This window comes from Colius striatus, chromosome 4 (assembly GCF_028858725.1).
Source record: "Colius striatus isolate bColStr4 chromosome 4, bColStr4.1.hap1, whole genome shotgun sequence".
Classification (NCBI taxonomy): domain Eukaryota; kingdom Metazoa; phylum Chordata; class Aves; order Coliiformes; family Coliidae; genus Colius; species Colius striatus.
The window spans coordinates 57,274,228-57,302,103 of NC_084762.1; the positions used below are offsets into that span (position 1 = coordinate 57,274,228).

Here is a 27,876-nt window from a genome sequence, read left to right on the forward strand (position 1 = left end):
AACTTGATTCTTAAAAAAATACAACCTTTTGAAAAACCACAAGAGCCATTCTGACTTCATTTATCCTGTGTATGAACTGCACTGCTTTAGTATCATTACAGTACAAGTCTCATGATGCAAGTTGTGAAAGTGCTGTCTCTGTATCACTAGTCAGAAACAACATACAAGCAGCTATTTCACGAAGGTATAGGTCGTGGCTGTAGGGCAAAATTTCTCAAAAGTATCCAGAGCCTGAGGAAAAACATCAAACGTGCTAGAGAGCATACCAGAACTCTGTATAAATATGTTCCATTGTCAAGATCCATGTATAAGTTTCCAGACAGCAAACTGGCTTGTGAACTCCCATCTGCAGGATACATACAGCTCTGAGAACTAGCATCCCACTGGATATTTTTTTGCCTTCAGTAATCCATGGCCTGAAAAGTAGGATTGCATAGGAGTGCCCGTGGCGATGACTGAGAGGAACATAATTTGGCTTTGTGTAATTGAGGGACAGATGAAGTTACTATTTTATTTAAAAACAGTACTGTCAGCCACTGTTGTTAACACACTACATTAGATGTAGTGCATATATGCAACCACAAGTACTTTTGCTACTTTGCTCCCTTTCCTTTCCACATGCCTCAGTTCTCCTCCTTCGAGTAACACTGTAAGCTTGACAGAGGAAGGACAGATGCCTGCTGTGTTTTCTTTTTCAGTCTGTAGCACACTGAATCCTGAAAATGGATGCTACTTTTTTTTTTTTAAGACATGAACAAAGCAATACAACTCCAAAAGCCTCCTTCAGTTCTATTTATTCTTACCCGGTCATCAGTGCTTAGAAACAAACATTCTTCCTGTCCACTGCTCTCCTGTGAAAGACCACAGTATCTATAGTTACTGGAGAAGAGTGCTTCAGTTATCTAGGCTCTGATCCTTCCCATTCTTTACTTTTCAGCTTGCCCCTGAAGGCTTTCTTCCTCAGAGGATACCAGAATCAAGATTTCTCTCTTTCCAAAGGCAGACACTGAAATTCTCTCTCATCACTGAGAAACTTGTCACTCCTTAAAAGAAGCAGATACCAAGATCACATCTAAAACTGAAGAGCTAGAGTCACTTCTGATCAACTTATAACTTCCAGCCAACTTGCCAGGCCTCCCCTGGAGCAAGGAAAATGGTGAGACTACAACTCTAGCTCTGTGAAATGCTGTCAGAGAGTAGAGCTATCAACTTCCTCCAAAACATTTTTTCCTCTTCGTTGTAGGTCTTCCTGTCAAAGGAAAGCATACTGGGCAGGTGGCACATGCCACCACAGTTAACAGTGCAAAACTCTCACCAGAAGAACATAAATAGCATCAGAAATAGCACCTCAACTTCCTTCAAAATATCCATGATTTTCTAACAGCTGTAAGAAGCAAACATCAGGATGATTCCCCATCCTAAGGATGGAAAGGGATGAGGGAGCAGGGATAGAAAGAACGTATCAAGGAAGAATCTTTCCCATTCCTTTATTAAACCATTCCTGCTTACAAGAGGCAATCTCAGACAAATACAAGACATTTTTCACTAATCTTGTTGGGCTGTTTCTCCTTGGCCATTAGGAAATTGAATTTATTAAAGAAAATACTGTATTTTTGGCTAAAGGTAGCTTGAGAGCTTTCCTCCTTAGAATCCTTGAGAAAATAATTCACTCTTCAGTTCCATGAAGCAGCACAAATTTGTGGCTAAGAAATTTTCGGCATAATTCTAAACAAACAAACCAAAGTTCAAGTTCATGAAAATACCCTCCCAGGACAGCTGTTTATTTTATAGAATTCTTCCAGTTGTGCAAAAGGTGCTCTAAACAAACAGAGCATGCTGTAGAAGAAACGGAAGCAGCTCAACTCAATCTGCACTACTACAGAGTTCTTCCTTGAGGGGAGGCAAGAAGTCTGAGCCCAAGATGCTGCTGCAGCACAACACAAGGCAGCAAGATCCAAGACTGTTGGCAGATGGACACTTCTGATGGTTCATCTCAAGAAATCTGTTAAGAACAGAGCAGAACACAAGAATCCACTAAAGCATTCAAGTTGTCACAGGATCAACACATTTTGCAGGTATATCCTTGGCTACTGTCTGCTAGCGCTTTATCTATACATTACTCACTAATGCACAAACATTCCTCTGTTTCTTACTGTTCCTTAGAGCACCATCAGACTAAGCAGAGCATTAATAAGGACACAAATGTATTTTTTTTACAACTGATAAGTAATATGTAACTGAAAAAATTATGAAAGCAATTTCATATGGGAAAATGGTACATTAAAACAGCCTACTAATGAAACATTCAAGAGAAGATGAATTAAAACAAAAAACACTCCAACTGAACACTTCCTATAAAAGAGATTTCCGAATAAGAGAGTTGATTACTAGAAATCTAAACATATGCTGAAATAAAAGAGCCAGATCAACAAGGTGTTTTAAAACATGATTAAAATGATGGTCAACCTTGAAAAGACAGTTTTCAGATGCATTAACATCTCTGCACATTTTACACTCTCAGCTTTTTCTTTGAGATATAAATGAGAATAATTGTTACGGAAAACCACACAAACTTGGAATAAATACGAAAGAGTAACAACATGGGAAACAAGTCATTACTAGATAGAAAAAAGAGAGAAAGTAGAAATCCAGAAAACCTGAAGCAGAATGACAAACAGATCAACCTTTCTGAGAGCAGTGGCATGCAGTGATGACGGCTAGGAACATACACTCTTCTGGTCATCTTTCACTATAAGGAATTTAGCTTGACATCTTGTCTGGTTTTTCAAATATAAAAGCTCTTCTTCAGTAAATACATTCTCATCTTGAAAATATAATTATGGTCTGAAAGTTGACACTAAAAATAGCACTAAGGAGCTTCACATTCACGTCTTCTTGTTTTCTGTATCAATTTACTTGATTGCAACAGTCAAGCATATGTCCTCTGGTCCTTAAATCCAAAAGGAGCTTTTAAGAGGGTTTGCCCTAAAGAGATGTTTGACAGGGTCACACTTTTAAGTTTAAATCCATAAATAATAGTTGAAATATCATTTTGTAACTGTAAATACATATATAGAAAGGACAAAGCAGTCACAAACATTTAGCAACTTTCTTAGGAAAAGCAAGTATTTGAATAAAAATCTTGATTAGGGAAACATTTAAAAAAAAAAAAAAAAGAATATATATTCCACTAATCCATACTGGCATGCCAGGAAAACTTAAAGACAATTTAGAACAAGCTTCACAAATTCTTACAATTAGGAAATACATAAGGAATAACATCATGAATAAGTCTTCGAATTAGCAAGTGATCAAGAAGTATATGCTTTGCCAATTTCAGTTAAAATCAAAATACTTCATGACACAAGCATATTTTTAGTACTTTTACAAATAAATGAGTTATTTGGAATAAGATTCTTCACTCACATTCTTTTTTTTCCCTGCAGTGTCAGAAACAGCCATTTCAGGATGGCTTTTGCAAACCTGCAAACTGAAAGGGACAATTAACATTCTCATATGAAGTTTGAGTCTGCAAAAAGGACAAAAATCTTTTCAATATGAATCTTGGAAAAGTTTGAAGTTTTTTTTTTTCTTCAACAACTGCACTAACCTGATGACACACTTATTTACTATATTTTCTTATGCCCGTTACTCAGTTGTTGGCAGTAATACAACTTCATTTAGCAATAGCTTGGACCCTCAGTAAGGGAATGTGTACATAGTAGCTCTCTAATCTTGCTGCCCAGCTGCTAAGACAGTCACATGAGTCACTTGCTGCCTTTAGAACAACACACACCACTTGCTGAATTTAGAGACGTTCTCTGTTTCTGCACTGGCCATACATACAAATTGAGTAATGCTCTATCCTAACCACACACAAAACTCTCTAGGTGGTGGGGTTTTTTGTTTGTTGTTGTTTTGTTGGTTTTTGTGTTTTGTTGTTGTGTGTTTTTTTTTTTTTAATTTAAAACAGTGAATCACAGAACATATTTTTTTACAAATGCAGTTAACAACCAAGCTCCACAAAGTGGTTTATGTACCAGTTTTCAGCGTTACTTTTTTCACTGCAGTTAATGTCAGGAATCAGTTTAAATGTAGGTAACTTCATGTAATTGTTCAGTGAAAATCCAACCCTGGAAGACTGTAGAATTCTATTTGCCAAGATGATTCAGTATGCAGCTTCATAACAAAATACTTCACAATTCCTTCCTTATCACGATTTTAAACTGAATCTGTGGAACACCACCTTATTCAACACTATTTAAAAAACAATTTACATGAAGATTGTCATAGTTACTTCCACATAGTACTTCAGTCTTCTGATACACAAAACTCCTTGTTGAAAATACTTATATGTATTTACTAACATAATTTATAGGCATTACATAGGAAGTACTGTTACAAACAGTACACAGCCTTACAGCAAAACACTGAGGATCATCGTCTTTGGACTGTCACTGCATCCTCAGTGTAGGCTCTGATGTTTCATTTTACTCTGTATCACATCTTATTGCCCATATTCTCCTTGTATCTCATTATGGCACTGTTCTTTGCAGATGGTTGTATATGGAAGTGATCAACAACACAATGAGTTTTTAGACTATCAGCGTAAGAAAAACGGACCAAATTGCACTTCAAGATGCAGGGCTATACGTCATCAAAACGGAGAAGTCTTTTAGATTACATGAAACACACTTCTCCAGTTAAAAATACACTTATCCAAATTGCAAAGTGTTTATTGTGCCTAAAGAAGAAAGCAGCATGTCAAACCTTACCTAAATCATTAGTTTCAAGTACAGCCAAACTTGCCTTAAAATGGTCTTTACAGACTTCTTGCCAGTAGGAAATCACAGTAGGCAATGTCCCAACCTGCCAGTCAAGCCGCCGCACATTTTCAAGTTTAATACTCTAATCTGTCAGATAACATTAAATAGATCTCCATAACTAGCCAGAATAGAGTATCAAGTAGTTACAACTAACTAAACTTTTCACTCATGTTGTACCATTCTGAATTAGCCTTTGTAAAAGTAAATGAAAAATGTTGTTTCTAAGCTCTTTCAGCACTCAGCACTGTAATCGAACCAAGTACAAGCAAATTCCTTATATTCCTATTTAATACCTACAAAAATCTAGTCACTGATGTACACAGTGGCAGTAACACTACAGTCACATTTCAGACTAACATGCACCTATCTGTCATTTTTATGAGTAACATCTAAGATTTCTGAAGACAAAAGACAAGGCAGAACCATATTTTTCTCACATATTTTTTGCACTTCACATAATTTTCTGCCAAGATGGTACTGCTGTTTCCCATGTTTGTGTGACTCTACACAAAGACAGTATAGAATTACAAAGATTTAATAAGGAAAATAGAACTTAAGAAAACAAAATGGCAGAGGAACATGGGGTAAGACTTGCAATTGAAACTACTAATCAGACAAATCTCAGCATCTTCAGTCCAGCTGGCATAAATTCTCATCCTCCTTTATTCTCTCTTTCCCATAGTTAATATAGCGTTCCATTCAGGTACTTGTCTATCACAACCTTATATTCTGCATCAAAATCAGGAATTGCTGCCCCTTCACACTGAGAAAATGTTTTTGCATATGCCATTTTTAATCAACACTTTGTCTCAAATAACCAGAATGCCTTTAAACAGGCCAGTCCATGCTGACACATAAAATAATCCTTTGAAGAAAGGATCTCCAATTTGGTAACACACATATTATGAACTCTATTTCAGAAGCCTCTCTCCTTAAGAATTCAAGTTTACACCTGTATTTCTCTGATAACCTGAAACCTTTCAGATAGACTCTAGTAAGAGGTAGTTGCCTGGAAAGAAAAACATTGCCTACAGAATTCTGTATGATGGCTTAGTGGATTAGCATGTTAAAAGCATAATCTCTTTTGACACAGCTATTTTTAAGTGGTCTTTAAAAAAAAGTGTAAAATGTCAATTCTGTTTTCCAATAAACATAACTTTTGGTATGCTGAGTCAGAAGTGTTATGCATAATAATCACAGCAGGAATACAATGCTGTTCATATTTGTTTGGAGGAAAAAACATAAACACAACTCAGTGCAAATAGTAGGAAAAAAAAATAATCACAGAGCAGAATTCAATGAAAGGCAAATACACCAGAGGGAAACAGCAATTCTGACATAACAAAACACTTGTTTTCCTAGCTACAATCCACATTACTAGAAAGTCAACTCCAAAGCCACGTAATATTTACTTTCAGGTTTTATAATACATGCTTCCAACACGGAACTAAAATACTGTGTGCTACTAAGTCAGTACCATATGACTTTTCTGCGTATCACTTTAAATTCTGAATTCAAACTCACAAAACCAATAAACTCACTAACCTTAGAAACCACTTTATCTGAATGTAGAAGAGCAGCTTTGTGTTTGCAGAGGTCCCAGAAAAAAAATCAGGGTTCTGAATACTTAGGCATGTCTAGGTACCTAAATATTGTACCTCAAGAAAAAGAAAAGTTATGGATGTACATTGACGTGACAATTTTTTTCCTTTGATCAAGTTCTGATGGTTTTGTTACTGAAAACCACACTCTTCTAAATCTACATTATGTGTTATTTTCATGCATATATTAATATAAGACACATTCCCTTACTGAGAGATCCAAGCTATTGCTAAATGCATCTTCCACAACACCTAAGTATTATTTACTTGGTTGAAGAGCATCATCAGATTAGTAGATATTTAACTGTCTTGAAAGGAAAGAAAAATGTGTTTTCCATGATCTTTGGTAAATAGGTATCTGTCCTTTTCAAACACTCTAACTTCATATGCAGCTACATTAATTGCCCTTTCAGTTGATAGGTCTGTAAAAATCATCCTGAGTATCCATTTTTGATACTCAGAAAAAAATGAAAATGTCAAGTACGTGAAGGATCTTATTCCCAATAATTAATTTATTTGTAAAAGCCAAAGTAAAACAGTTCTATGTTCACACTGTAGAAAGTGACCAATCCTTCACTGCAGGTCTGCTCCTTCCACATTTACAACATTGCAGTTACATCATTAAGCAGCATTCCCTGATGAGAAGCACATGACTCTGCTGTTCCATGATGCACCCTCAATGACAACCAGTTTCCCAGTGATGCTAAGGAAAAAAAAATAAATGCTGGGTTTAACCTATAAAAAAGCCCCAAACAGCTTGATTCTTGACAACCTGAAAGATCATCCTTTTTCATGAGTGCCACCTGAAATGATCTCAAATGCATGCTTTAGTTAAAAGAAAAAAAAGAGATGGGAATATACCACTTACTCCCCAAGAAGCATTTCAACTTTAATAAAAATCTCTCATCCTGGGACATGCTTCATATGTCGACATTACAGACATAAAGTTAATACCGTACATTTACTACTGATCTACCTAGAATTTGATAGATAGAAACAATAATATCTGGAAATCATGAAGTAAAGGCTGAGCATCTTGAAGGTCACAATGAAAAGAACTGTTAGCATCCAAATGGATTTTAATAAGTTTTGCCAGAGGAACTTGGGGCATGCATTTTTATTGACTGTTTGTTCGATTTAGTTGTTTTAATTTTTATCAAAACACTGTTGAAGAGGCCAAGGAAACTTTCAAATAATCTCATCAAGATGAGAGAGGGGAAAAAAGCCTCACTCTTCTATCTACAAATTCTGTAGTTCAGACCATTTCATAACTTTGCCAGCCACTGCAACAGACTCAAAAGACATCAAGAAATAGACTTCCTAAACAACTCATGAACGCAACAAGTGTGTGTGGGAAGAATACATTTTCATCTCTAAAAAATTAGTCTAAAAATATCCAAAGCAAGAAGATGATCCAGGCCTGAACACTGCCATACACAGGGAGGGAGTATATGTGTTTTTGACAACATACTCTCAGATGTACCCCCAAACACAAAATCAAATAATGAATTTTCAGAGTTGCTAAGTAACAGTTCTTTTGTAAGAGGGATACAAATACATGAGGGTCTCCATCCACTAGACCTCTTAATCTTCCTACAAAGGCCTAAATTACAAAACATTTGGAGATACATATAGAGAGATAGATATGGAAGGATGACCTTCAGAACACTGATGGCAGCAAAAACATGTTGGCAAATTTTTGCGTATTATTTCGGAAGAATTAATCAGTCAGTTAAGCTCCATCTTCTTCAAACTATGAGTCTTCCTAGCTCAATGAAACAAAGCTAATTTACGTTCTACTGCACAGAACAGTTACAGAGCACTTGCAACATAACAGCAAATTTTTGCCTGCCTTTAAACTTTTTTGTTAAGCTGCCTACATAAAACCTGTATGCTAAAACTACCACCAAACAATAAAGTACTTCCTTCATGATAAAAGTTGGATGCTTAACAGAAAGGATTATTTGACCTTCAACCGCAGCTTAACAACTAAAACTCTGACAGGAACAGGGGAGGTTTAGGGCATCCATGAAGCCTTTGAGGCATTTCTCAGAGTTCAGAGACTTTCTGTGGCTTGATTCCTGGTGAAAACTGGAACAAACAGCACAATACTCAAGTACTTATTCAGACAAAACCTTTAGGGAATTCCATCGGCCCACTGAAGAAGTGCGGAGTTCATGTCAGCTTATATTATCAGTTTCAAGGTTGCACCATTACTGTGCAACTGAAATCACGAATTCATAGGACTTAAATATTTTTGAGACTGAGGGATAGTGATTTAAACCATCAGAGCCCCTTCCTGACCACACCTTTTTCACTCAAGGCTTGAAGAAATACAGTCTCCTTTCATGTTCAGGCAAACTATAGAAAAATAGAAAATAATAATATACATTCAACATCCTCAAACTAAAGCATCTTTCTACTCAGAACAAATGACTGACTAATCAATGAAGCTAAAAATTGCTTAAATGAACTTCCTTTTCAGTACAAGAGTAAGAAGTTTGTTTTACCTGATGCATAGATAAAAGCTGTACTGGACACTGAAATGTCTTACTCAGGATGGACTTAACCTGTTCTCAAAAATTATGAAACGTTCAAGTTTACAAAGACAAAATAATATTACACTATAGGGGAGACCTCTGAAACCTTCCTCCCCCCTCCCCAAGAAAATTATTTCATCATTCATCATTTCTGAAAGTGTAAATCTAGATTTCTGTTTGTCTTCTACAGCACTTGATGCCAGGAGTGTGTTTCAGTATTTCTTATGAGAAACAGTGATACCACATTTGGTTTATGCTACAAAGCTGCAAAACCTGACATTTTTTCCTCAAAGGCTAGTTAAATATTCAGCTAATTTGGGATTATTTCCATCATCCAAATATCATTAAGATTAAGTTTCCCATGTTACTCTGCAGCATCATTAGCACAAGGTAGCTCCACAGTACTCCTCTGCACAATTTTCACATTACAAAAATAATCTATATCAACACTTAATGGGACACATATTCATTTTGGAAGAACACAAGAGTTTTAAATAAGTGAAAGGAATGCTGGGTTCAGAAAAGAGTATACCCAAAGGAAAAGGTACACTCATGCAGCTAAGACAAAAACCCTTTAAAATTACAACTGGGAAAACATTACATTTTACAAGTAATGAGAAAATAAACAAGATTGATGTAAATATTTCATATATACTTTTAAAAGTAATTTCAACACATACTAAAATCAGCCTGAATAATTAGGATAATTAGCATATTATGATTCTCGTTTAACTTTTTAAATTAACAAATAATGTAACTTTGTTGTTTAGGAATAGACCTGATTTCATTGTACTGGTATGCGTATAATTGTACTTAAACACCATTTAAAATAGCATGGAGCAACACCATCCTTTGACAAATGCAATAATATTTTTATTACTTTTTCTGAAACTGATTAAAATATAGCCATAAGCTATATGTTTGTGCTGGGGTATAATTAGAAGTGGTTTCGTCTAAACACAATCCCAGTATTTAAAGGAATTAAGAAAACTGTCAAATCACAGAGGAAGGAAAAAAAAAAAATCAACAGATTCAAATTAACTGTCATTTATTGTGAACAGCTATGTCTCAGCTCTACTCTAAGCTACGGAGCTCACCATCTCCCAGTTTCCAAGATGACACAAATTACGTGAGTATTGACCGTGATTCTGTGAACTTCTACATTTACCATCTAAACAAAGCAAAAAACCCTGACAGGGCTTTACATTTGCTTTAATTTATTTTAATGCTCGCTCCTCTTACAGTACTTCTAAAGGAAAGAGAACCAGTGACTGATAACAGGTAGCTAACACCATAAATTTACACCTTTGTATTGTGTCGTCTTGTGAAAACATAAGAAGAGCTGTAAGTTTCTACTTTTACATATTTACATTGTATCTATACTTTCATGTGATAAATACAGCAATATTAAGCCTTGTGTGTAGGCAGCTATGGTGAATGCACAATTAGTATAAATGAAAATTCCACATATGACAGTAACAGTTTAAAGAAACTTAACATCTACAAACTTGTAAATGTTTTATTACTAACTATAGAGGTTTGATTGAAATTTAATAGTAAGCTGCCAGAATCTCAGTTTCTATCTTTTCTTCAAAAAGGTCCTTCTTAAAAAACCCTGCAATCCTATATCACAACTGATTCAAAAGATCTAACATGCTCTCTAAACAGCCAGATGTCTCCTTAAAATCTGTGTATCTGTATTACATATAAATGTAACATTCACAATAAATACATATACCACACAATAAATAGTTTTACTAGAAGTGACAAGCACTTGGGACAATAAATTCTGATTTTCATACACAGGGTCTTTCTACTGTCAAAACATTTAGTGAAATGAGATCACATTAATTCAGAATCAGATGATTTGCAGGGCTTTTTAGAGAACTCATACACCACTAAACCTGATACTCTGTATCTATATACAAATACAAACTCAAAGAGGGAAGACAAGTTTTTCTACTCGCTTTTTGATTACTTGGCAAATCACAGTAAAGACATATATGACAAAAAAACAACCATCTACATCTTATTTCATGAGGAATACTTCATATTTGGCAGTCTCCAAAGTGTAATGTGATCCATGAGCATAAAGAAAAGCTTTTAGGGTGAAAGTTAGTAACACACAGTGTCAGGCTATCAGGTGAATTACCTGTACAGTGTGTAAGTAGGTCTATGTGCAATCTGCATAGTTAAATGCTATCAAATAAAGTATTATTTACGGCAATACAGAAGAGATTACTACTAGTTATCCTATGTTTAGTAAAAAACCCAACTTTGACAAATAATTCCCTTTAAACACCTCCTAATCTGATTTCTAGGGATATTCTCCTTTGAGAAAGGAATTTAGCACATTAAGTGCAAAAGAAGATTATAGCAACTCAAGTTTACTGTAACAGACACTTTTTGCATTTTCCCAAGTTCCTTTACACAGTTATTTCTTAATTGCACCTGATGGCAATTCTAGGTTTTACTTTCCTGATTCCTACTTGACTTCTCAAAGCTGATTTGTGCTATTTTACTTCTGAGTTTTGTGTATTACAGTCACAGTTGTCTACATTAATTTGTTTTACCTAAGTAACTTTTTTGGTTTTATACTAGTTCAGCCTTGGGTTGTGGTTTTTTTCTCCCTTTCTTTTAAGCAAATAAAACAAAATTATGCACACAGGGCCACATTCTGCTCTCTTTGTGCCCCCTTTTAAGTCTATAAAAACAGACAGGATTGGGCATGTGCAAAATAGCTCATTGCTTTGGTCACATATTTTAAAGTATTTGACAAGGTATCTCTACACTCTGAACAGACAGTGAATTAGGAAAGGGACAAAAGTTATTATAAAGCAGACTATAACAGAAACTTACTTATTCCTTCAACACAAAAATAATTGTATAAGCTTTCCCACTCTTCCCTGTCATATATATTCTTACACAGTCATCTCAAAACCCTGCCACACACGGTGGTTAATTTAAATGTCACGATCCTACAGTAGCCGTTTACAATACATGCAGAGTCCATTTAAATACCAACAATTTTAATATATCCTATGAGAAGGCCTCATCCTTTTTAACTATTTTAAAAGCATGTTACATCTTGTCAAAAATTTTTTAAAACCCTCTAATTCTATTCATTTCTACCAATTAGTCCTTCTAAGATGAGGCAACAACAGGTGAACACTGATACTGAAGTAGACAAAAAATACTTTAATAAGCTAATCTAAACAAAAGTAACACTAAACTTGCAGTAATGTTGACCAGTTCTGTTCAATAAAAGGTTTTTGTAACTTGCGTACAATCAGAATTTTTCACATTTGATGTCTGCTGGACAACTATTCATTTAAAACGCATCAGTAACTGCAATCCATTCAGTTTCAGATAAAAGGTCACTAAATTTCTTGAAAAATTAGAACTAAAATACAGGCAGCTGTATAAGTGATAATACTGAGAGTTAATGAGTATTTTACATTCAAACTACAAGTTCACACAATTTAAAAATCAATATAAATTTAATTAAATTAGGTATGCGATTTTTGATTAGCAGAAAAAATACACAACTCTGTTATCAAAATGCTCAGATAAATGAAAAAAAAAAAAGATCCCCTGCACTTCACAAATTTAAACATTTTACATTTGATCAATACAAAATGCTACTTTGGTCTAATATTTGAATTATTTTTAAATAGTTTTTTAAGGCTACCTAAACATTTGGTAATTGGTTAAAGATGCTTAACAGTTCAGTAGACAGATACTGCACATTTCTTTCAAAACCAATGGAAGCTGAATCCTCACCAGTAGCAGATATTTGAAGAATATCTCCCTGAAAGCAAGTGCTCTATCGCTTCGATGGTGGTGGCTGCTAGCTCCTTTTAACTCTACACTGATTTAAGAATTGTCTAATTGCTCTAACATATTTTACATTTCCAGAATATCTCCCCTTGGTAAACAGATAAACCTGCTCAAGAACCCTCCCAGAAGGGATCTACGGGAAAAAATTAGTTTTAAAAATATAATAGGTTATAGATATAAAATTTTTAAAACTTATGTTTTAGATTCTGAAGTAAAACATCTCTTTTAACAAAATAATCTTGAACAGTTACAAACAGTAGTTTACTTAGAACATGAGCAGTCCCCTCTTTAACCCATTAATTTTAAAATATATGCACTACCCTGAAAGGAGGAGACTTAAGGGCACCATTTTGACTGACTAGCTGGAGAGATGGACGACCATTAGAAGTGGCTGTGCTTTGTGTGCAGTGCCTTTTAGAATTACACAAAGTTTGAAAAAGTTCCTTAATTTCAATCTCTAAGTTATACATTAGGAAACTCATTTTTCAGGATAATTACTAAATGAAGAGTATATACCAAAAAAAACCACTTTAACAAAGCATTAAATAAAAGCTGAATGTGTATCAATTTAGATTCTTGTATTTGCTTTACAGTTGCAGAATATTGTAGTTATTAACTTTTAAACATTCTTGAACAGGACTGCTAGGTATCAAAGAAGGATTTCAATACATTTACAGCTCCCCAGTTTACCTACAAATAGCAGTGTAACTTTACCAACAAATACCCCTAGCATTTGTTTCTTCAGGTGTTTTAATTTAAAAAAAATCTTGACAAAAATCATACTGAGCTATGCATAGAATCAAAGCAATATATAACCAAGAAGATTATCTTAACTCTCAGAAGGAAGCTTTGAAAGTTATTTCTATTTTTATTAAACACCACATCATCCCTGTAAAAAGAATTTGTTTTTCTACAAAAAGAATGAGTTTGCAAAAAACAACCCTAAACGACATTTATCTTCTGCTGTTATTATCACCACCTGAATTACACCTTAAAACTAAACACAATTCAGAAGAGTTATCAAATTCTGTGAGAACACCCTTTCTTCTTCCCTCTCCCCATGTCCTGAATTTTGTACTATGGTTGCATACATATTACAAAGTAACTTCAGTGTAAGTCAAGAAAGACACTCCACAACATGTGCTTCTTTCCTGTTGTTATTACCAGTGCCTAAATCTATTTTCAGCATTACAATATTAATGATTTAGAAGATCTTAATTAGGTAAAAATGTAGTGACACATGAAATACTTAATACTGATGGTCACAGACACAGTATCTGAAAAGTTCTCTAAATACTGTTCTCAATACCATTGACTAGTTTATTAAAGTTAGTTCTGCACATGTACTACTCTCTATCTACTCTGGCACATTAAAAACACCAACACGTGGTGTACTGCTGTTAATTTATCAGTTTTCTATACATTTCAGGATAAAGTTATTTTGGTCAATGAAAATAAGATATTGGTGTAAAACATACTTGGAAAAGAACTTTAAAATATGAATTCTAACAATAAAAGAGATCTTTAAACCATAGGATACAGTTTTTGAAAAATGTTCCATTTCATTCCTTAACACAAACTGATTAATCTTTCTTCCTTAATGAGCCTTTTTTTTTTCTAGCCTAAGAGTAGTTAATGTGATTTAATTTTCACAACTGTGAGTCACTGGAAAACTTGGAGATTTCTTCCAAAATCTCTAACCACAAGGCTATCTTAGTCAAAAACTGCTGTACCACAGCTCCTTTGGTCACACTTGCAGAAAAGGTACAGATCATTTACACACACGTGCTATTCCACTCAGATGGCTATCACAATTGATACGCAACTTCCACAAACTCAAAGAAAACATTTGCTGAACTAGTCTCTCTAAAAGCACAGTACTCCATCTTCCCTCTTGAGGATCTGTATATGCATACCTCTACTCAATTTTTAATATAGAATAAATACAAAGACTACGGAAACACAGCACGTGTAAACGAAACATCATAACTCCTCATAAAGATATCCAACTGCTATGTTAAGAAGTGATGCTCATTTGTTTTTAACAAGATATTTCATTGAAAACTAAAATACAAAGAAGATAATACGGACAAGTGGAGCATTTCATGTAATTATAGTTAAGCATTTACAAGTTAAAAATGAAGCAAAAAACTGTATCAGCCAGAATGTGTGCTAAAAGCATGCATGCACGCACACACATACATGAAACTAGACCACAGTTAGGATGATTTTTCCTTTTTTAAACAAAGCCAGAGGCAATTCTTCGAAGTTATGTTATAATTACACAGCTAAGGTGTACTTGTAAAAAGCCCCTACTTTGGCCAATTAAAACCTACAGGTTTTTTTCACTGTTACCAAAACCTCTTGGGACAGTTGAGAAGATGTAAGCATAGAAGCAGCTCTGCAATACCCTTCAACAAACTCAGGTGTCCCCAACAAAACTGAGCTTATTCCAATTAAAAATAACACATTTCACAACCTCTACAAAATGTCTGTGAAATTACCCTATACACATAGGTTTCCTCCCAGGGAATTCATAGCTAGCAGAACTGCATTAAGTTTTCATATTAAACAACCTGAGACTACTTCATTTCTGCAACAGTCATTCCAAAAAATGCTCTTCCAAAACACAGTACTTTAATTAACACACCAAGAAAACTCTCCTACAGACCTGCCACACACAAAAGAATTGCTTTGATTCAAACGAATCTGCACGTTGCCCCCTATTCTCCAATCTTAATTTATCAGACCAGGACCGATTTGATACCTTTCCATCAAAAAAAACCCCAAAACCAACGACCCATCCCCTGCTAGAGGCAGAGGTGCTGATAACTCTAGGAAAACAGAAGCTGTCTCTTTAAAATGCCCTGCTATGTCCCTGATCCCACGTGGAACCAACATCAGCAGCACTTTCGCATTAACTTCAATGCGAGGCAAGACGAGGCATCGTTATTTCAGAGAAATAAAACGAGGAGACTGCAGAATACATTCTTTGTAGGAGGCAAACAGGTGAACTGACCGTGCCAGGGCAATCAGCAACTACCCGCTGCAAAGGTGCCCTGCCTCCGAGCCCTCTCTGCTTTCCCTATGGAGCATTACCTCAATCCCACACTGCTCTTAAGAATCCAGTTTAAATAAAGGAGGGAGCCACCAGGAAAACTTGAAATTCAAAGGCAACGAAAATGCACTTTATAAACCGGAAAGGTTTACTCTCTGCCTCACACATCCTAATTAGATCAGGAAAGTGACACTACAAAGGCATTACATTCCGGTCCGAAAAAAAAAAATAAATAAATAAAAGGAAAGAAAAAAAAAAGACAGAGGAAAAGAAAGGAGCCCCCATCTCCCCAAACCCCCCAAACACAGAAAAAAACATTCAGAAAGGAAGTTATAAAGCAGTACATACAGCATTTATCTTATCTAGGATCACTCCACATTACCCCCAAGTTATGCACTTTCTGCACTATCATCTCCCCCTACCTCTCTCTCCTGAAAGGGATTTTCACGTTTTCTCATTGTCGGTGGCGAGTTATAAGAGGCTTTTGCCTTTCCAAAGAATTCATCAACAAAAAAAAATAATAAATATTAACTCCTTGCTCCCTGAAACCTTAAAACGGTCTCGGGAAGACACGGGTTTTATTCTGTTACCTTGAGGAAGAAAAGGGGGAGTAGCCCCGATTTTTAGGTATTTTTTGGCATTTTTTTCTGATTTTTATTTTGTTATATGCCTCAGTTCTCCCTCCATTTTGGTTGTTTATGATACTGACAACAAGCTGTCCCTGCTCTCTCTCTCTCTCTCTCTCTCCGGATCTCTCCTGCTTTCAGTTAGCAAACCCCCCTCCCCAATGCAACACGACTCAGCACTTACTTGGGTTCACACTTTTCTCTAAACACACACCGATGGGGAAGGGGAAAGCTTCTGGGCCACTCGGAGGGGGAAAGCAGGCAAATTCGTTTCTTTATTAAGAAAAAAAAAAACTTTTGTCCAAAAAACGACGGGAAAGGGGGGTCGAGTGCCCCAAAGTCACTCCGGATCCCCCCAAAGATGCAGCCGCCAGGTCCGGCGGACACCCCACGGGTAGTCAGGTCCACGGGGGAAATTTCTGTGCGAAATTCGGCCGGTTTGAGGCGGGGGGCGAATTTATATTAATTTTTTCCCTCATTTTTCGGCACCGCGGTCTCTAATGTCTTCCGCTCCCTCTCGCCGCTGTCACTGCATTCACAGCACAGGCTCCGGAGAGGCGAGGAGGGAAGGGGGCGGCCGCGCAGCTCCTGCCCCTGCCCCGCGCCGCCGCCGCCCCGGCCCGCCGCGGGGGTCGGCGGCGGGCACCCCGCGCCCTCCTGCCGTCCCCCGGGCAGACCGCTGCCTCGCCCGCTCGCTCGCGAACCAACATAGCGCCGCGGGGAGGGAGGGGAGGAGTGGAGGAAACTCCTGAGAGAGGTTTTTTCGGAAAATCATCTCTTTCTCCCTCCGAGGGAGGGGAAGGGGGAGAGGGGGGGGCACCGCTCGCTTCGCCTCCCCTCCCCTGCTTTTCCCCTCCGGGGGGGTCCGACGCGGGGTGGTGGGGGGCTGTGGGAGACGGAGGGGAGAGAGATGGAAGGGAGGGATGGTTAACACAAACTTTTCCTCAGTGCTCGCTGCTCCTCTCTCCTCTCCCCCCTCCTTCTCCTCCTCCCCCTTCATAATTTAAATAACCCTGATATTTCCCTGCTAAACCCCGGCGCCTGCCCCCCAAACCCGCAGCAGACTCACCGCGGGAGCCTCAGCATCCCCTCTGCGCCCCGTTTCCACCCTTTACAGTGTTCTCCGATTTTTCTGTAATTTTTTCCCCATATTTCGGGCTGGACGCGGCGGGCCTGGAAATTGTTTGCTTTCCCGTCTTTCCAGCAGCCATTGTAGTGTATGCGCTGCGGTGCAGCCCAGCCTGCCGCACACGCCGCGCCCACAGCGCCCGCCGCCCACACGCACCGCGGGTTGGACGCCTCCCCCAGTCAGTCAGGGCAGCGGCCGCGCCCCGCCGCCGGCGCCTGCGGCCTGCGCCGCCCGCCCCGTTGGTGGAAGGAGGCGCCGCTCAAGGCCGAGGCGGGCCTGCCGCTGCCGCCATTGGCGGCTCGGCCGTGCCACTCAGCGCCGTCGGGGCGTGGGCGGCAGCGGAGCTGGGCCGGGGGGAGCCGCGAGGCCGGGAGCGGGGTAGGCTGCGCTCGTACTTAAGCGGGCTGCCCGAGCCGCTAACGTCTTTCGAATTGGAGACGGGCTGCCCCCTCCCGCCCCGGGCTCCCGCGGACACGGCCGGCGACGGAGGTGAGTGCCGCCGCCGGCGACCCGCGCTGACTTACCGCGCCTGCTGCTGGTCGCCGCGGGAGGGTAAGGCTGGCTCGCTCGCCCGCCCATCCGCCCTTCGCCGCCTGCGGGTTGCGGGAGCCCTGCCTGGGCCCGGCGGCGGCGGGGCCCGAGCGCTGATTTCTGGCGGCAGCCGTTGTTGAGGGGATGGCTGCGCGCGCGCCCCGGCAGTTGGGGCGACGGCCGTTATCCGCGTCGGGCAGGGAGAGAGGCCGGCGGCGGGAGGACGGGGGCGAGGGGTCGACGCCTCCGCCACCAGCACCACCTCTCCCCCCCACTGGGCTCCTGCCTGGATAGGGCAGGGCCTGGGCAGTGGGCACCGGCGTATCCCCGTCTACACCTGACTTGCCACCCAGCCCTCTTCTGGGGACTGAGGCGGCTGAGGTACTCCGCAGTGCCGAGCGGCCGGGCCCGCCGGCTGCCACCCCTCGTCGTTGTCCCCCTTTAATAGTGATGAAAGCCGCAGCATTTTTATACGGCTTTCACTCCAGAGCTTAAGATTTAATAAGGTAGTCTGTATTGCAGCATAATTAGCAATTTTGCATGTATGTACATATGTATTTCTGAAAAATCCCAAACACTTTTCAGTGGTTGAGAGCCTATAGAAAAATATCTTGATGGTTTATGAACTGAAAAAGCCTGAGGGTTCAAAGGCGCTAGCAACAAATGTATTCCTCCACGGTATAGTTTACAACTGTTAATATGTTAAAGCATAATTAGGACGTGTAGAGTAGACGAGGCTTTGGTTGTGGTTGGGTTCAGATCTGTAGTCCGAAAGCAGGAAGAGACGCCTGAGAAGAGAGAGAAGCAAAAACCTGTGAGAGGGAAAGCTTACTTCTTTCCCAACCACTCCTTCCATCCCACAGCAGCGTTCCGGAGTGACCTGCCCGCCCTTCTGCCTGTTAATGTTTCAAATCCTCAAGTGCTTCGGAGAGGGAGAGAGGGAGGAGCAGAGAGAAGCACGTGCAGGGAGCTATCAGACCGTTTCGGTAGTACGAAAGTATCTTTAAGCAGTTGCCTGCTCTGAACTAAGCAGTTTCATGAGAACTAGAACTGCCTGTTTGCCAAGTAGCTATTTAATGTATTGTGTGTATTGTTCCCTAAACTGGGCACGGTTGCAGAGTCTGGTGCAATCAAAGTGAAAATGTTATTTGAAATTTGTGTAATGAACATTGATGATCACACATCTTAGGACTCAGGAATACTCTTTTGGAGAGCAAGGCTGAAGTCAGCCAAGTACTCAACATCTTGAGGTGTGTCTGTTTTGGTGGTACTTACACCTGTAATGTCAACGAAATGGAATTATTACACAGACACAAACAAACCTTTTAAAAATGTGGTGCCTGGGATACTTATTTAGATAAGGCATTGTGATATGTTGCTTTTGTTCTAGTTTTTTCCTTGGTCTGGGATGACCAGTTGTTATACAGTTGCTTCACATGCATTTGTTTTACATGCTTGTGTTTCAATTTGAATTGGAAGTGCCTAGTCAAAAAATCCTCTTGTGCCAAAAAAAAACCCCAAACGTTTGCGTAGCTTGTGAAGTTAACTTAGAACCTAGGTAGCTTTCAGAGGAAAGGATAAGGTTTTCCTAATGTCTTTTAAAAGACTTATGTGCAGTGTAAACCCATCATGTGGAATGCAAAAAAGTTAACTCCCAAGTGCGTTTTCAATTGGAATGGCTTACTCTGAAAGGTGAATAATTGTTTTCTGCCAATGAGCTACCAAGAGCAGCATTTGATTTTTTTGTTTGTTTGCTGATACCAGGTAAAACTACCATTTTACTGCAGACTTGCAATTAGCAGTCTCTAACATGAACAGAAACAAGTTGGAGTTTAGAGCTAGCAGTGAAGTTTTTAGGAGGATTAAAAAAATGAGAAGATCAAGCAAAGATGTTCTTTCAGAGTTCCCTTCATCAGTTGTACTTGAATTTCATGTGGAGAGCTCTCTCTCCCTCCATCCTTTCTGCATGCATTGGCTTAAAACAGTCATCTGGTAAACATGAATTTATTTTTGGTGAAGATATAGTATTTGTTTAGAGCAAATCCCTGCGTGGCCATATGTATGCCAGAGGCAATGTATGAGAAGTTGTAAAGGCAAGGAGGGTCTGCTGTTCAGTCTTGGTGTCGCCATCTTAGATCAGTGTAGGTTCTTGGCACTGAACTCTGTCAGGCTTACAGTTCCTAGAGTCATCAAACTATTAAACTAGTGAAAAAAATGTGATTCAAGCTGTCATGCTAAGTGTAAGTGGGTCTGGTCCCTCCTTGTGGTGAAACCATTTATTTTTTCTGTGAGTATCTGATGCAGCAGCACAGGAGATGGTTGCACAATTGTTACACCTGGGAGAGCTCAGTGAAGATATAGATGCAATCCAAGTAAGAGGCAGGTACAAATCAGAAGTTTACTTCGATGTTTTTCCCCTAAACTCACTGTAAGGCTGTGTTGGCTGTGAACAACTTCAATTGAGTTGTTTCCCCTAGGCATGGTCACTTTCTCAATGGTATGACAGGCTGATATGAGAGTCACTGCAGTGGCTCCGTTCTCTACAGGAATTTACCAGGGAGTAAGCAGTCTCAGTGAAAGGCTGCACTTGCCTGAGTTGTCTTATTGTTACAGCATTTTAAGTAACAGTTTTGCAAAAGAAGTTTGGCGGTGATGGTTTGTTTCTGGTTTGATTTTCTTTTTAAAGACAACCAAACTGTGCTTTATTCATTGGCCTTTATTATGTGCTGAAGTTCAGACTTAATACTGAGTTACTATTAAAAGTAGATACTTAACCTGTTTCTTTTCTATTTCTAGCCAAAATACAAGTGTCTGTGTAGAATGTCCAAGCATGCACAACAGCTTAGACACCATGATATAAATCCATGTGTAGCGGTAAGATGATAGAAATGAGATTTCTTTTTGTATGTTTTGATGTTAAATAGTACAATTTCTGGAGCTTTTTTTTTTTTAATGTATAGCATTGGCATTTTGTATTAAAGTTTCTTAAGGAGTCTGAAGATAGGAAAAGCTGAAAAACATCCATTATGGTGTGAAATAACAATGAGTAGTTCTTAAGTAAAAGTAATACAACTGATAGCAATCTCTTCAATTTTCTGTCCTTAAAACTAGAGCCTGAAATCCTGGTTAGTTAAGCTTGGTTGAGTTTTAAAAGTCTTTTTGTGGGTTAGACCAAGCATCTTTGTAAACAACTGTTCTGTGGACTCTCTCCTTACTGTTTAAAGAGGGCTACTGTCTGTTATATCTAAATGAAGTCATTGCTTGAAATTACTGATTATGCTTTCTGATGGATGTTCCTCTGCTTGCTTTGATAGTATTCTTTCATCTGAGAAGCTGCCTCCTGTCTTCATAGATGTTCTGGGACTTGTTAGATTTTTTTTTTTTTAAGACAGTGAGTAGAGTAACTTCCCTCAGCTCTGAAGTATGTTTTCCCTGTTAAAGGAAACAGAAGCCTCTAGAAAATGCATGGATGACAACAACTACAACAAGGATATGTGTACTGCTTATTTTTTGAAGTACAAAAGCTGCAGAAAATACTGGGTAAGCATGGTAAATTTTCTAAATTTTACTCCATACTTTGCTTTTAAATACCTTCGTGCTGGCACAGTGCTTTCTGGACTCTTCAGACTTAGGTAGTGTTGAGTGCTGTAGTTTTTTGCTGTGACTTACAGGCCTAGGCAATCTCAGCACGTGTTGCTGGAATACTTAAGCAGATGCACATCAAAGTACTTCACTCAGTTCTCCTAAGTGTACCTTCTTAGATTGTGAGTCAGTGTTCTTGTGGTACTTCATACTTTTCCCTCTGAGTTTGAGTTGGATATTTCTAGGAGAAAGTTTTCAAATGGACATAACAAAATTCTGAGGTAAGATAAGTTGATCTATTTTTTCCATTAGTTTGGGTCATGTTTATGTTAAGATAAAGCTTAGGAGGAGTTCATTCTTAGTTGATGGTGTCTTTATTTGCTTCTCTCTTGTGGTAGAGAAGTATGATGAGAAACTATGTGCAGTTAAACTGCTTTTTTTTTTTTCCCCCCTTATGCCATGGCAGTAAATAACCTTTTAGCTTAGCCTTTAGACACTTGTGCAAACTACTGAAAAATATCTACAGACAATCACACCTAAGTCTGATACATTGTCTTGGAAATACTGTAATCTCACTGTCTTCTGTAGCAGCAAGGTAAACTGTTGGGTGCCTTCAGTACATTGAAGGTACATTGAGGTATCAGCTAATCAGACTGGGTATCTGGTTCTTGAGATATAAAGAGTACTTCTGTTAAAGAATCTTATTCATTTGGAGTTTAGAGGCAGAGACTTCAGAGAAATCTGTGTTCTCATGGTCACTTTCTTGTATTTTCAGCATGGCATTATGATGCAAAGGAGAAGAAATGGTGTGAAACCAGAGATGCCCTCAGCAGAAGAGAGAAAGAAAATGTTGGAATCAATGGGGAAGCCCTACTGACTGAAACTTGAATTAATTGACCGTTTTCACTGTATGTAGGAAGATTGATGAGCAGCAAGATGTCTTTTTATGGACTGGATGTAACAGTTGCCGTATCTTGGATTAAAATGAGCTTTTAAATTTTTACATGTGTGAGCTTTCTAGGATAGATCTTCTTGGTTTTATTTGTACTCCCTGTCGTAAGTACTTACATTCTCACTGGAAGACATGGGTATCAACACAGCTTATGTCTAGACACTGTGGAAGTACAAACTTCCTGGGAAATGCTGAACATAAAATTAATGGGACTGACAGAAAATCTGTTTGAAAAGAGGGGCTTGATGAGTGTTATGGGTTAGCTCTAAAGATGAGGGACTGGTATGAGCAAGGTGTTTCTTGTATCCAGCTCTTCTGCTTAGTAGTATGGATTTACCACGTGTCGTCTTGTCACTGTTTTCATGAGTTGTATTCTGTGTCCCTGGATTAAATAAGACTGTCCATGACCTAAAATCACAAATCCAACGAGCTTGTCATCATGTCTGTCGCTGCGTTCATCAGTGACAGCAGAAACTTGCAATGAATCAAGTCTGCAAGCTTTGCTTGTCACAAGGTTAGAGAGGTTGGTGAAGATGGAACTGAACTCCTCAAGTCTGAACTGAATAGTATTTTCTGTGGATAGTAAATAGATACTTTGCTGGCAGGAAGGCAAGGGAGGGACTTGCAGATGTGTAAACATATACTCTGAGTGACATGGCAGGTTTAACTATAGTACATCTATCTAAGACTCTTTGGACAGCTGAAGCCCTGGGTTTGGAAATGCTTACTCATACAAGGCTACAAAGCTCAGTTTGAACAGGTACTCTCATCTTGAGTAGGACCGATTCCTTAACTAAACTGAACAACCGATCGGTGTAAATGCATTGTGTTCTAGGTTGAAACACTCTTTTCTTATCTCTAATATCTTCCAGTGTCCTGGGTAAAAAGCTTTTGCACCCTGTGGTAAAACAGAAATCACTGTCGTGAGCTCAAGTTCCATGTGAAATCCTTTAGGACTTAATGTGATCAAGTTGGTAGAACTCTGGCTGACCTCATGCAGGATGGTGTAAAAGTGTTGTGCCTCAATTTAGACTGTTTTGGAAAGACTTCATAGCTTCCTGTTTGTCGTTCTGTCTGGCTTGTCTTGTTTCTTTCCACTGGAGGCCTTTTTATATGCTTAGTGGGATTTTTATGCTATTTCCACCTCCCCCTTGGTATTTGATGTGACTAGTAACTAATGAAGATCTCCTTTTCCTCCTCCTCTTTCTGTCTGTACCTATACATCTGAGGTTTGAAATGGATTATCATACCTTTTCTGTTACTGGAATGAGTGTAACCCTATGCCTTTTGAGTATGCAGTTCTGTAAGCATAGCTGTGCAGCCTCCAAACCATGTAACAAGTTCTCTAGTGAGTTCCTGGCAAGGAAAATGGGCTTTGTTCAATCAAGATCACCAGATTCTTTATTTTAAATTATACTCCCTGCACTGAAATTTTAAATTGGTTGACATTTTTATTTTTTACGTGTGTGTGGAACAGAGAAGAAACTTTCATTATAGAGGCTTCTCTTTGTCCACTACCTCCTTGCCACCTTCGTCTAATACCCTTACGTGTACCAGTCTTTCCTTTTTTTTGCTTCCCCCCCCATTTGGCAACAGTTCCTTTTTTACCAGTTTGAGTGTTTTGGTCTCTTCTTATTCTAACATATTTTTTCCTATTGGCTTTGATCTATCTCTGATTTAATGTAGTCCTGTAATGACTTCTTAACACAGCTGCTCTTGAAGATCTCTTGTTCTCTTTTCCCTGTCTTAGTGACAGGAGAACTCCATGCTTTTGTTAGTCAAACTTAGCCATAATACTTCTTCATTGGCTATGTCTCCTATTTGATCTTCCTGTTCACCTGCAGTTTCTGGGGAGATGATTGTCCCCTCTTCCTTGTCTCTCTGGACTCTTCTGGTTTTGTGACTTTGCTTGTCTAAGTAAGGGCACCTTCTCTCCAACTTGATACACATTTGTCACCTCTGTTGTATCTTTGGGCATGTTCTTTGCTTTTGTGGCTTTAGCTACTATTCTAGTGCTTGCTCTTTTCCTGTGGCTGTACTCTTAAATTCTGGGCTTACGTTAAAATTTACTGTATGTTTTAGTTCCATGGAAAAAAACAATCTCTTAATGTGATTATGCTGATTCTTCTTTGTACAAGTTCAAATTCCTTAAAGTCACTTAATTTGTCCACAGTTTTCCTTTCAAGTGTTCTTTTGAGTGTAGAAATGCCCTTTTTTTTAGGTAGATTGTTGCACTCTCATTTATTTTTCTGAGTATGTTTACTTGGAAGTTTTCCATTGTTTCTGTTTTCTTTTAAAGGATGATTGACTTATCTTTAGAATTTAATAGATATCCTCTACTGCTTTGTGGAGTGTAAAGATCTAGTACTGGACTTTAGAAAGTCAGAAAAGGAGATGCATTCCCTGCTTTCAAGTATCAGACAATGCAAGAATGTGGGATCACGAGATAGGGTAAGAATGGCGTTCTAAGACTACCTGATCATCAGTGGACACACATGATAAGCTCCCCATGGATGTTAGGTCAAAATTGAGTTTAGTGAAGATACAAGGGCAACGTAAGTAGTGGTCTTAGAGATTTAATTCATGTAATCAGTCATCTGTTGTAGGGGATACCACTTATTAATTTATTTCCATTGCATATGCCTTAAAGTTACTATTAAAGAACACAACTTTGTGAAAAATCATGAAAAGCAAGAAGTTTTCTTCCTGGTGTCATAGTGCCTCTCAGGAGTAATCCATTATTCAAGTCAGAGTTTTTGTGTTTTTTCCCCATCACTGAAGGTTGCCGTTTTTGCTTTCACTGCTGAAGCTCAAGAGGGGTGTAAATTATCACAGCTAAAACATAGGTTCTTATGTATGAATTGATTGAGTTTTTTCCCATTAATTTTTATAGTGTGATTAACTGTCTTTGGTTATGAACCAAAGATAATGATCTTTTCCTCATACCTGAGAGCTTATATTCTACACACTGAAAACAGAAGTAAGCTGTAGCCTGACAGTCTTATTAGGCAGAAATAAATTGAGTCAAATTCTTTTTTTTTTCACCAAAGCACATTCTTGGGTGCTAACACAGAAAACATAACACAGTGGACCAATATCATTAATTCAGGAGCAGAGAAAAGAGCTGTAGGAGTGGTTTTGTTTAAGAGGTGTAGTTCATTTTGCTTGTGGTACAAGGAGGAAATCTGAGTAGTGGCATTAATGTTTCATTTTAATTTTTTTGTTTGACAGCTGGATGGTGCTGTTGCACAACAGATTGTATGAAGACAGACTCACTCCACCCACTTCTGGCTCTTCTGAAGTTTTTTTTTTAGCCTCTTCCCACAGAGGTAGCAGAATCTGTGCAGGAGAAAGGGAAGATTGGTGCTGTCTCTGCACTACAAACGCAAGAGGAGGACAAGGGTCTTAAATTACTGATGGAAAATAAGAGGCTTGTGTGCAGCCTGGGAAGCTTTGGATTATGGTCCCTGAAACAATGTTTTCCAATCACTTGATTATGGATCACAGCAGACCACTGAGCAGCAGCTACTGGTGCTTTGCCAGGTCTAGGTGGAAGTCCAAACTGTCATCTGTACATTTTACCGTCTTACCTTTCCCACTGCCCTATAGTGCAAGGCCTTCGTATGTTTGGCTGTGGAAGTTTGCTGCTGCCACAACTGTGATGCATCTGTGCTCTTGAAGGTGTTAGAAGAAAATCATCTATCTCCAGAGTCATGTAAACTTCTGTGGATTTGGTAGCTGAAGCTTTGAAAGGCAGGGAGTTGCATGTCTTGAAGCTCTGAATCTGTTTCACAGTCTTCTGACAAAACTTGCACTCACATGAGGCCAAGGGGAAGCTTCCCTAAAACTGCTGCAAAACAGGATGAATTTAGATCATACAATATTATACAATGCCTTAATGTCTCTGGAGACAGCCCTTAACTCATGCTAAAAGTAACTGTATCTTTAAAGTCAATCTTCTAAAATAGCTATGAAAAAAGTAATCGTAGTAGATAAAGGAAAAATAGTACACTATTGCAGACTTTTGTTCTCTGGCAAGAGGTTGAGGCAACTGGAGAAAATAGTTCTGTAAGTATTGAAGTAGTAAAAAGTAAAAGAAGCATAGTACTTCAGAGTTGAGTTTCTTCAGTTTTGTTGCAGCCTATTAGATGGGAAAAGTGTGAAAGGGAAGCTTCGTTCTACAACTTCCCTAATTGCCTGTTGCCTAGTGATCTCTCTCACAAACTGATTACCCTTTGCTCTGTCTGGAATTGCTTCCATGTTCATATATACATTATACAGCCAATCTCTTTTTTTCTGTTTGTTTTTTACAACACTGTCTTCCACTTCAACTCCCAAAAATACATTTCTGTAATTAATTCCTTGTGATTAAAAAAAAAAAGGCTAGCAGCAAACTGCAAGACCACATTTCTCTAAATAAAATGCTAGTTAAGTAGCTAGTGAAAGCATCTCCCTTACATATTTTTTAACTCTGTTAGTCAAAAAAGCTTTCTAGTCTCACTTGCTGCATGGTGGTACATCATATTTAATTCAGGCTGTCAGCTCCTTGAGCAGCAACCTGCCATTTCTTCATAGTGTAAAGAATTCTGTACACAGTTGTGTTGCTGGAGAAACATTAAAAACCACCAAAGTTGCTTAGACTGAGAGCTAGGACGTTTTATGTCACTTTGATGCTGAAGCATTTTGATGCATGTGGCAGATGGCCTAACTACTATTAGCAGTTTCTTCCCTAAAAGGGGACATGAGAGGCACTTAATATGAAACACTTTCTCCTCATGCTGTCTGTGAGCTTAACTCCTTTATTATATAATGCCTAACAGCATCAGACAAGTTGGGTGGTGTGGCATCCCTAGGACAGATGTTTCTTTTGGTGATTGATTTTTTTGTTTGGTTTTTAACACAAGAACATTCTCTTAAAACTAGTTTTCATAATTGTTTTCTATATACAGGCTTCTTCCTCTTTTGCTAAGTAAATTGTGACATTGGCATTAAATTCTAGGTCCCTCATACCCCAGAGGTACTTGTATTCAGAGCCTCCCTATTTTAGGGGCTGTGTGGTTTCATTTGGTTTTGTTTGGGTTTTTTTTGCGATGTTCAATTTAGCAGATTGTCTGAAGCCCCAACTCTAATCTATTTAAATCTGTCTTGGAAGTATTCCACAACCTGCTGTTATTATTTGTTTGGGGTGTTT

General features: G+C 38.7%; 2 protein-coding genes across 5 annotated transcripts in view; one reads left to right on the top strand and one right to left on the bottom strand.

Moving 5' to 3' along the window:
• Window positions 1-17,749, bottom strand: part of PLAG1 (PLAG1 zinc finger) — a 52,501-nt gene extending 34,752 nt beyond the window's left edge. For all 3 annotated transcript variants that reach the window (XM_061995678.1, XM_061995677.1, XM_061995676.1), the window contains exon 1: window positions 17,561-17,749. The gene's annotated coding sequence lies outside the window, so the exon portion shown is untranslated. The remainder of the gene's footprint in view (window positions 1-17,560) is intronic.
• A 114-nt stretch (window positions 17,750-17,863) lies between these two features.
• CHCHD7 (coiled-coil-helix-coiled-coil-helix domain containing 7) lies at window positions 17,864-22,736 on the top strand. 2 transcript variants are annotated; one of them, XM_061995325.1, is made up of 4 exons: window positions 17,864-18,172; window positions 20,948-21,025; window positions 21,593-21,691; window positions 22,509-22,736. In XM_061995325.1, exons 2-4 carry the CDS (start codon window positions 20,972-20,974, stop codon window positions 22,608-22,610), a joined length of 255 nt encoding a protein of 84 aa, XP_061851309.1. In that variant the 5' UTR covers window positions 17,864-18,172; window positions 20,948-20,971; the 3' UTR covers window positions 22,611-22,736. The 2 variants fall into 2 exon arrangements, with proteins under 2 accessions (XP_061851309.1, XP_061851308.1); XM_061995324.1 differs by having other exon boundaries at window positions 17,864-18,109.
• The last annotated feature ends 5,140 nt before the right edge of the window (window positions 22,737-27,876 follow it).

Bases quoted from the DNA above. Each gene is read 5' to 3' on its own strand.
- CHCHD7 (XM_061995325.1), top strand. From the start codon at position 20,972: ATGTCCAAGCATGCACAACAGCTTAGACACCATGATATAAATCCATGT. The intron at 21,026-21,592 runs GTAAGATGATAG...TCCCTGTTAAAG, and splicing joins ATATAAATCCATGTGTAGCG to GAAACAGAAGCCTCTAGAAA. The intron at 21,692-22,508 runs GTAAGCATGGTA...TTGTATTTTCAG, and splicing joins AAAGCTGCAGAAAATACTGG to CATGGCATTATGATGCAAAG.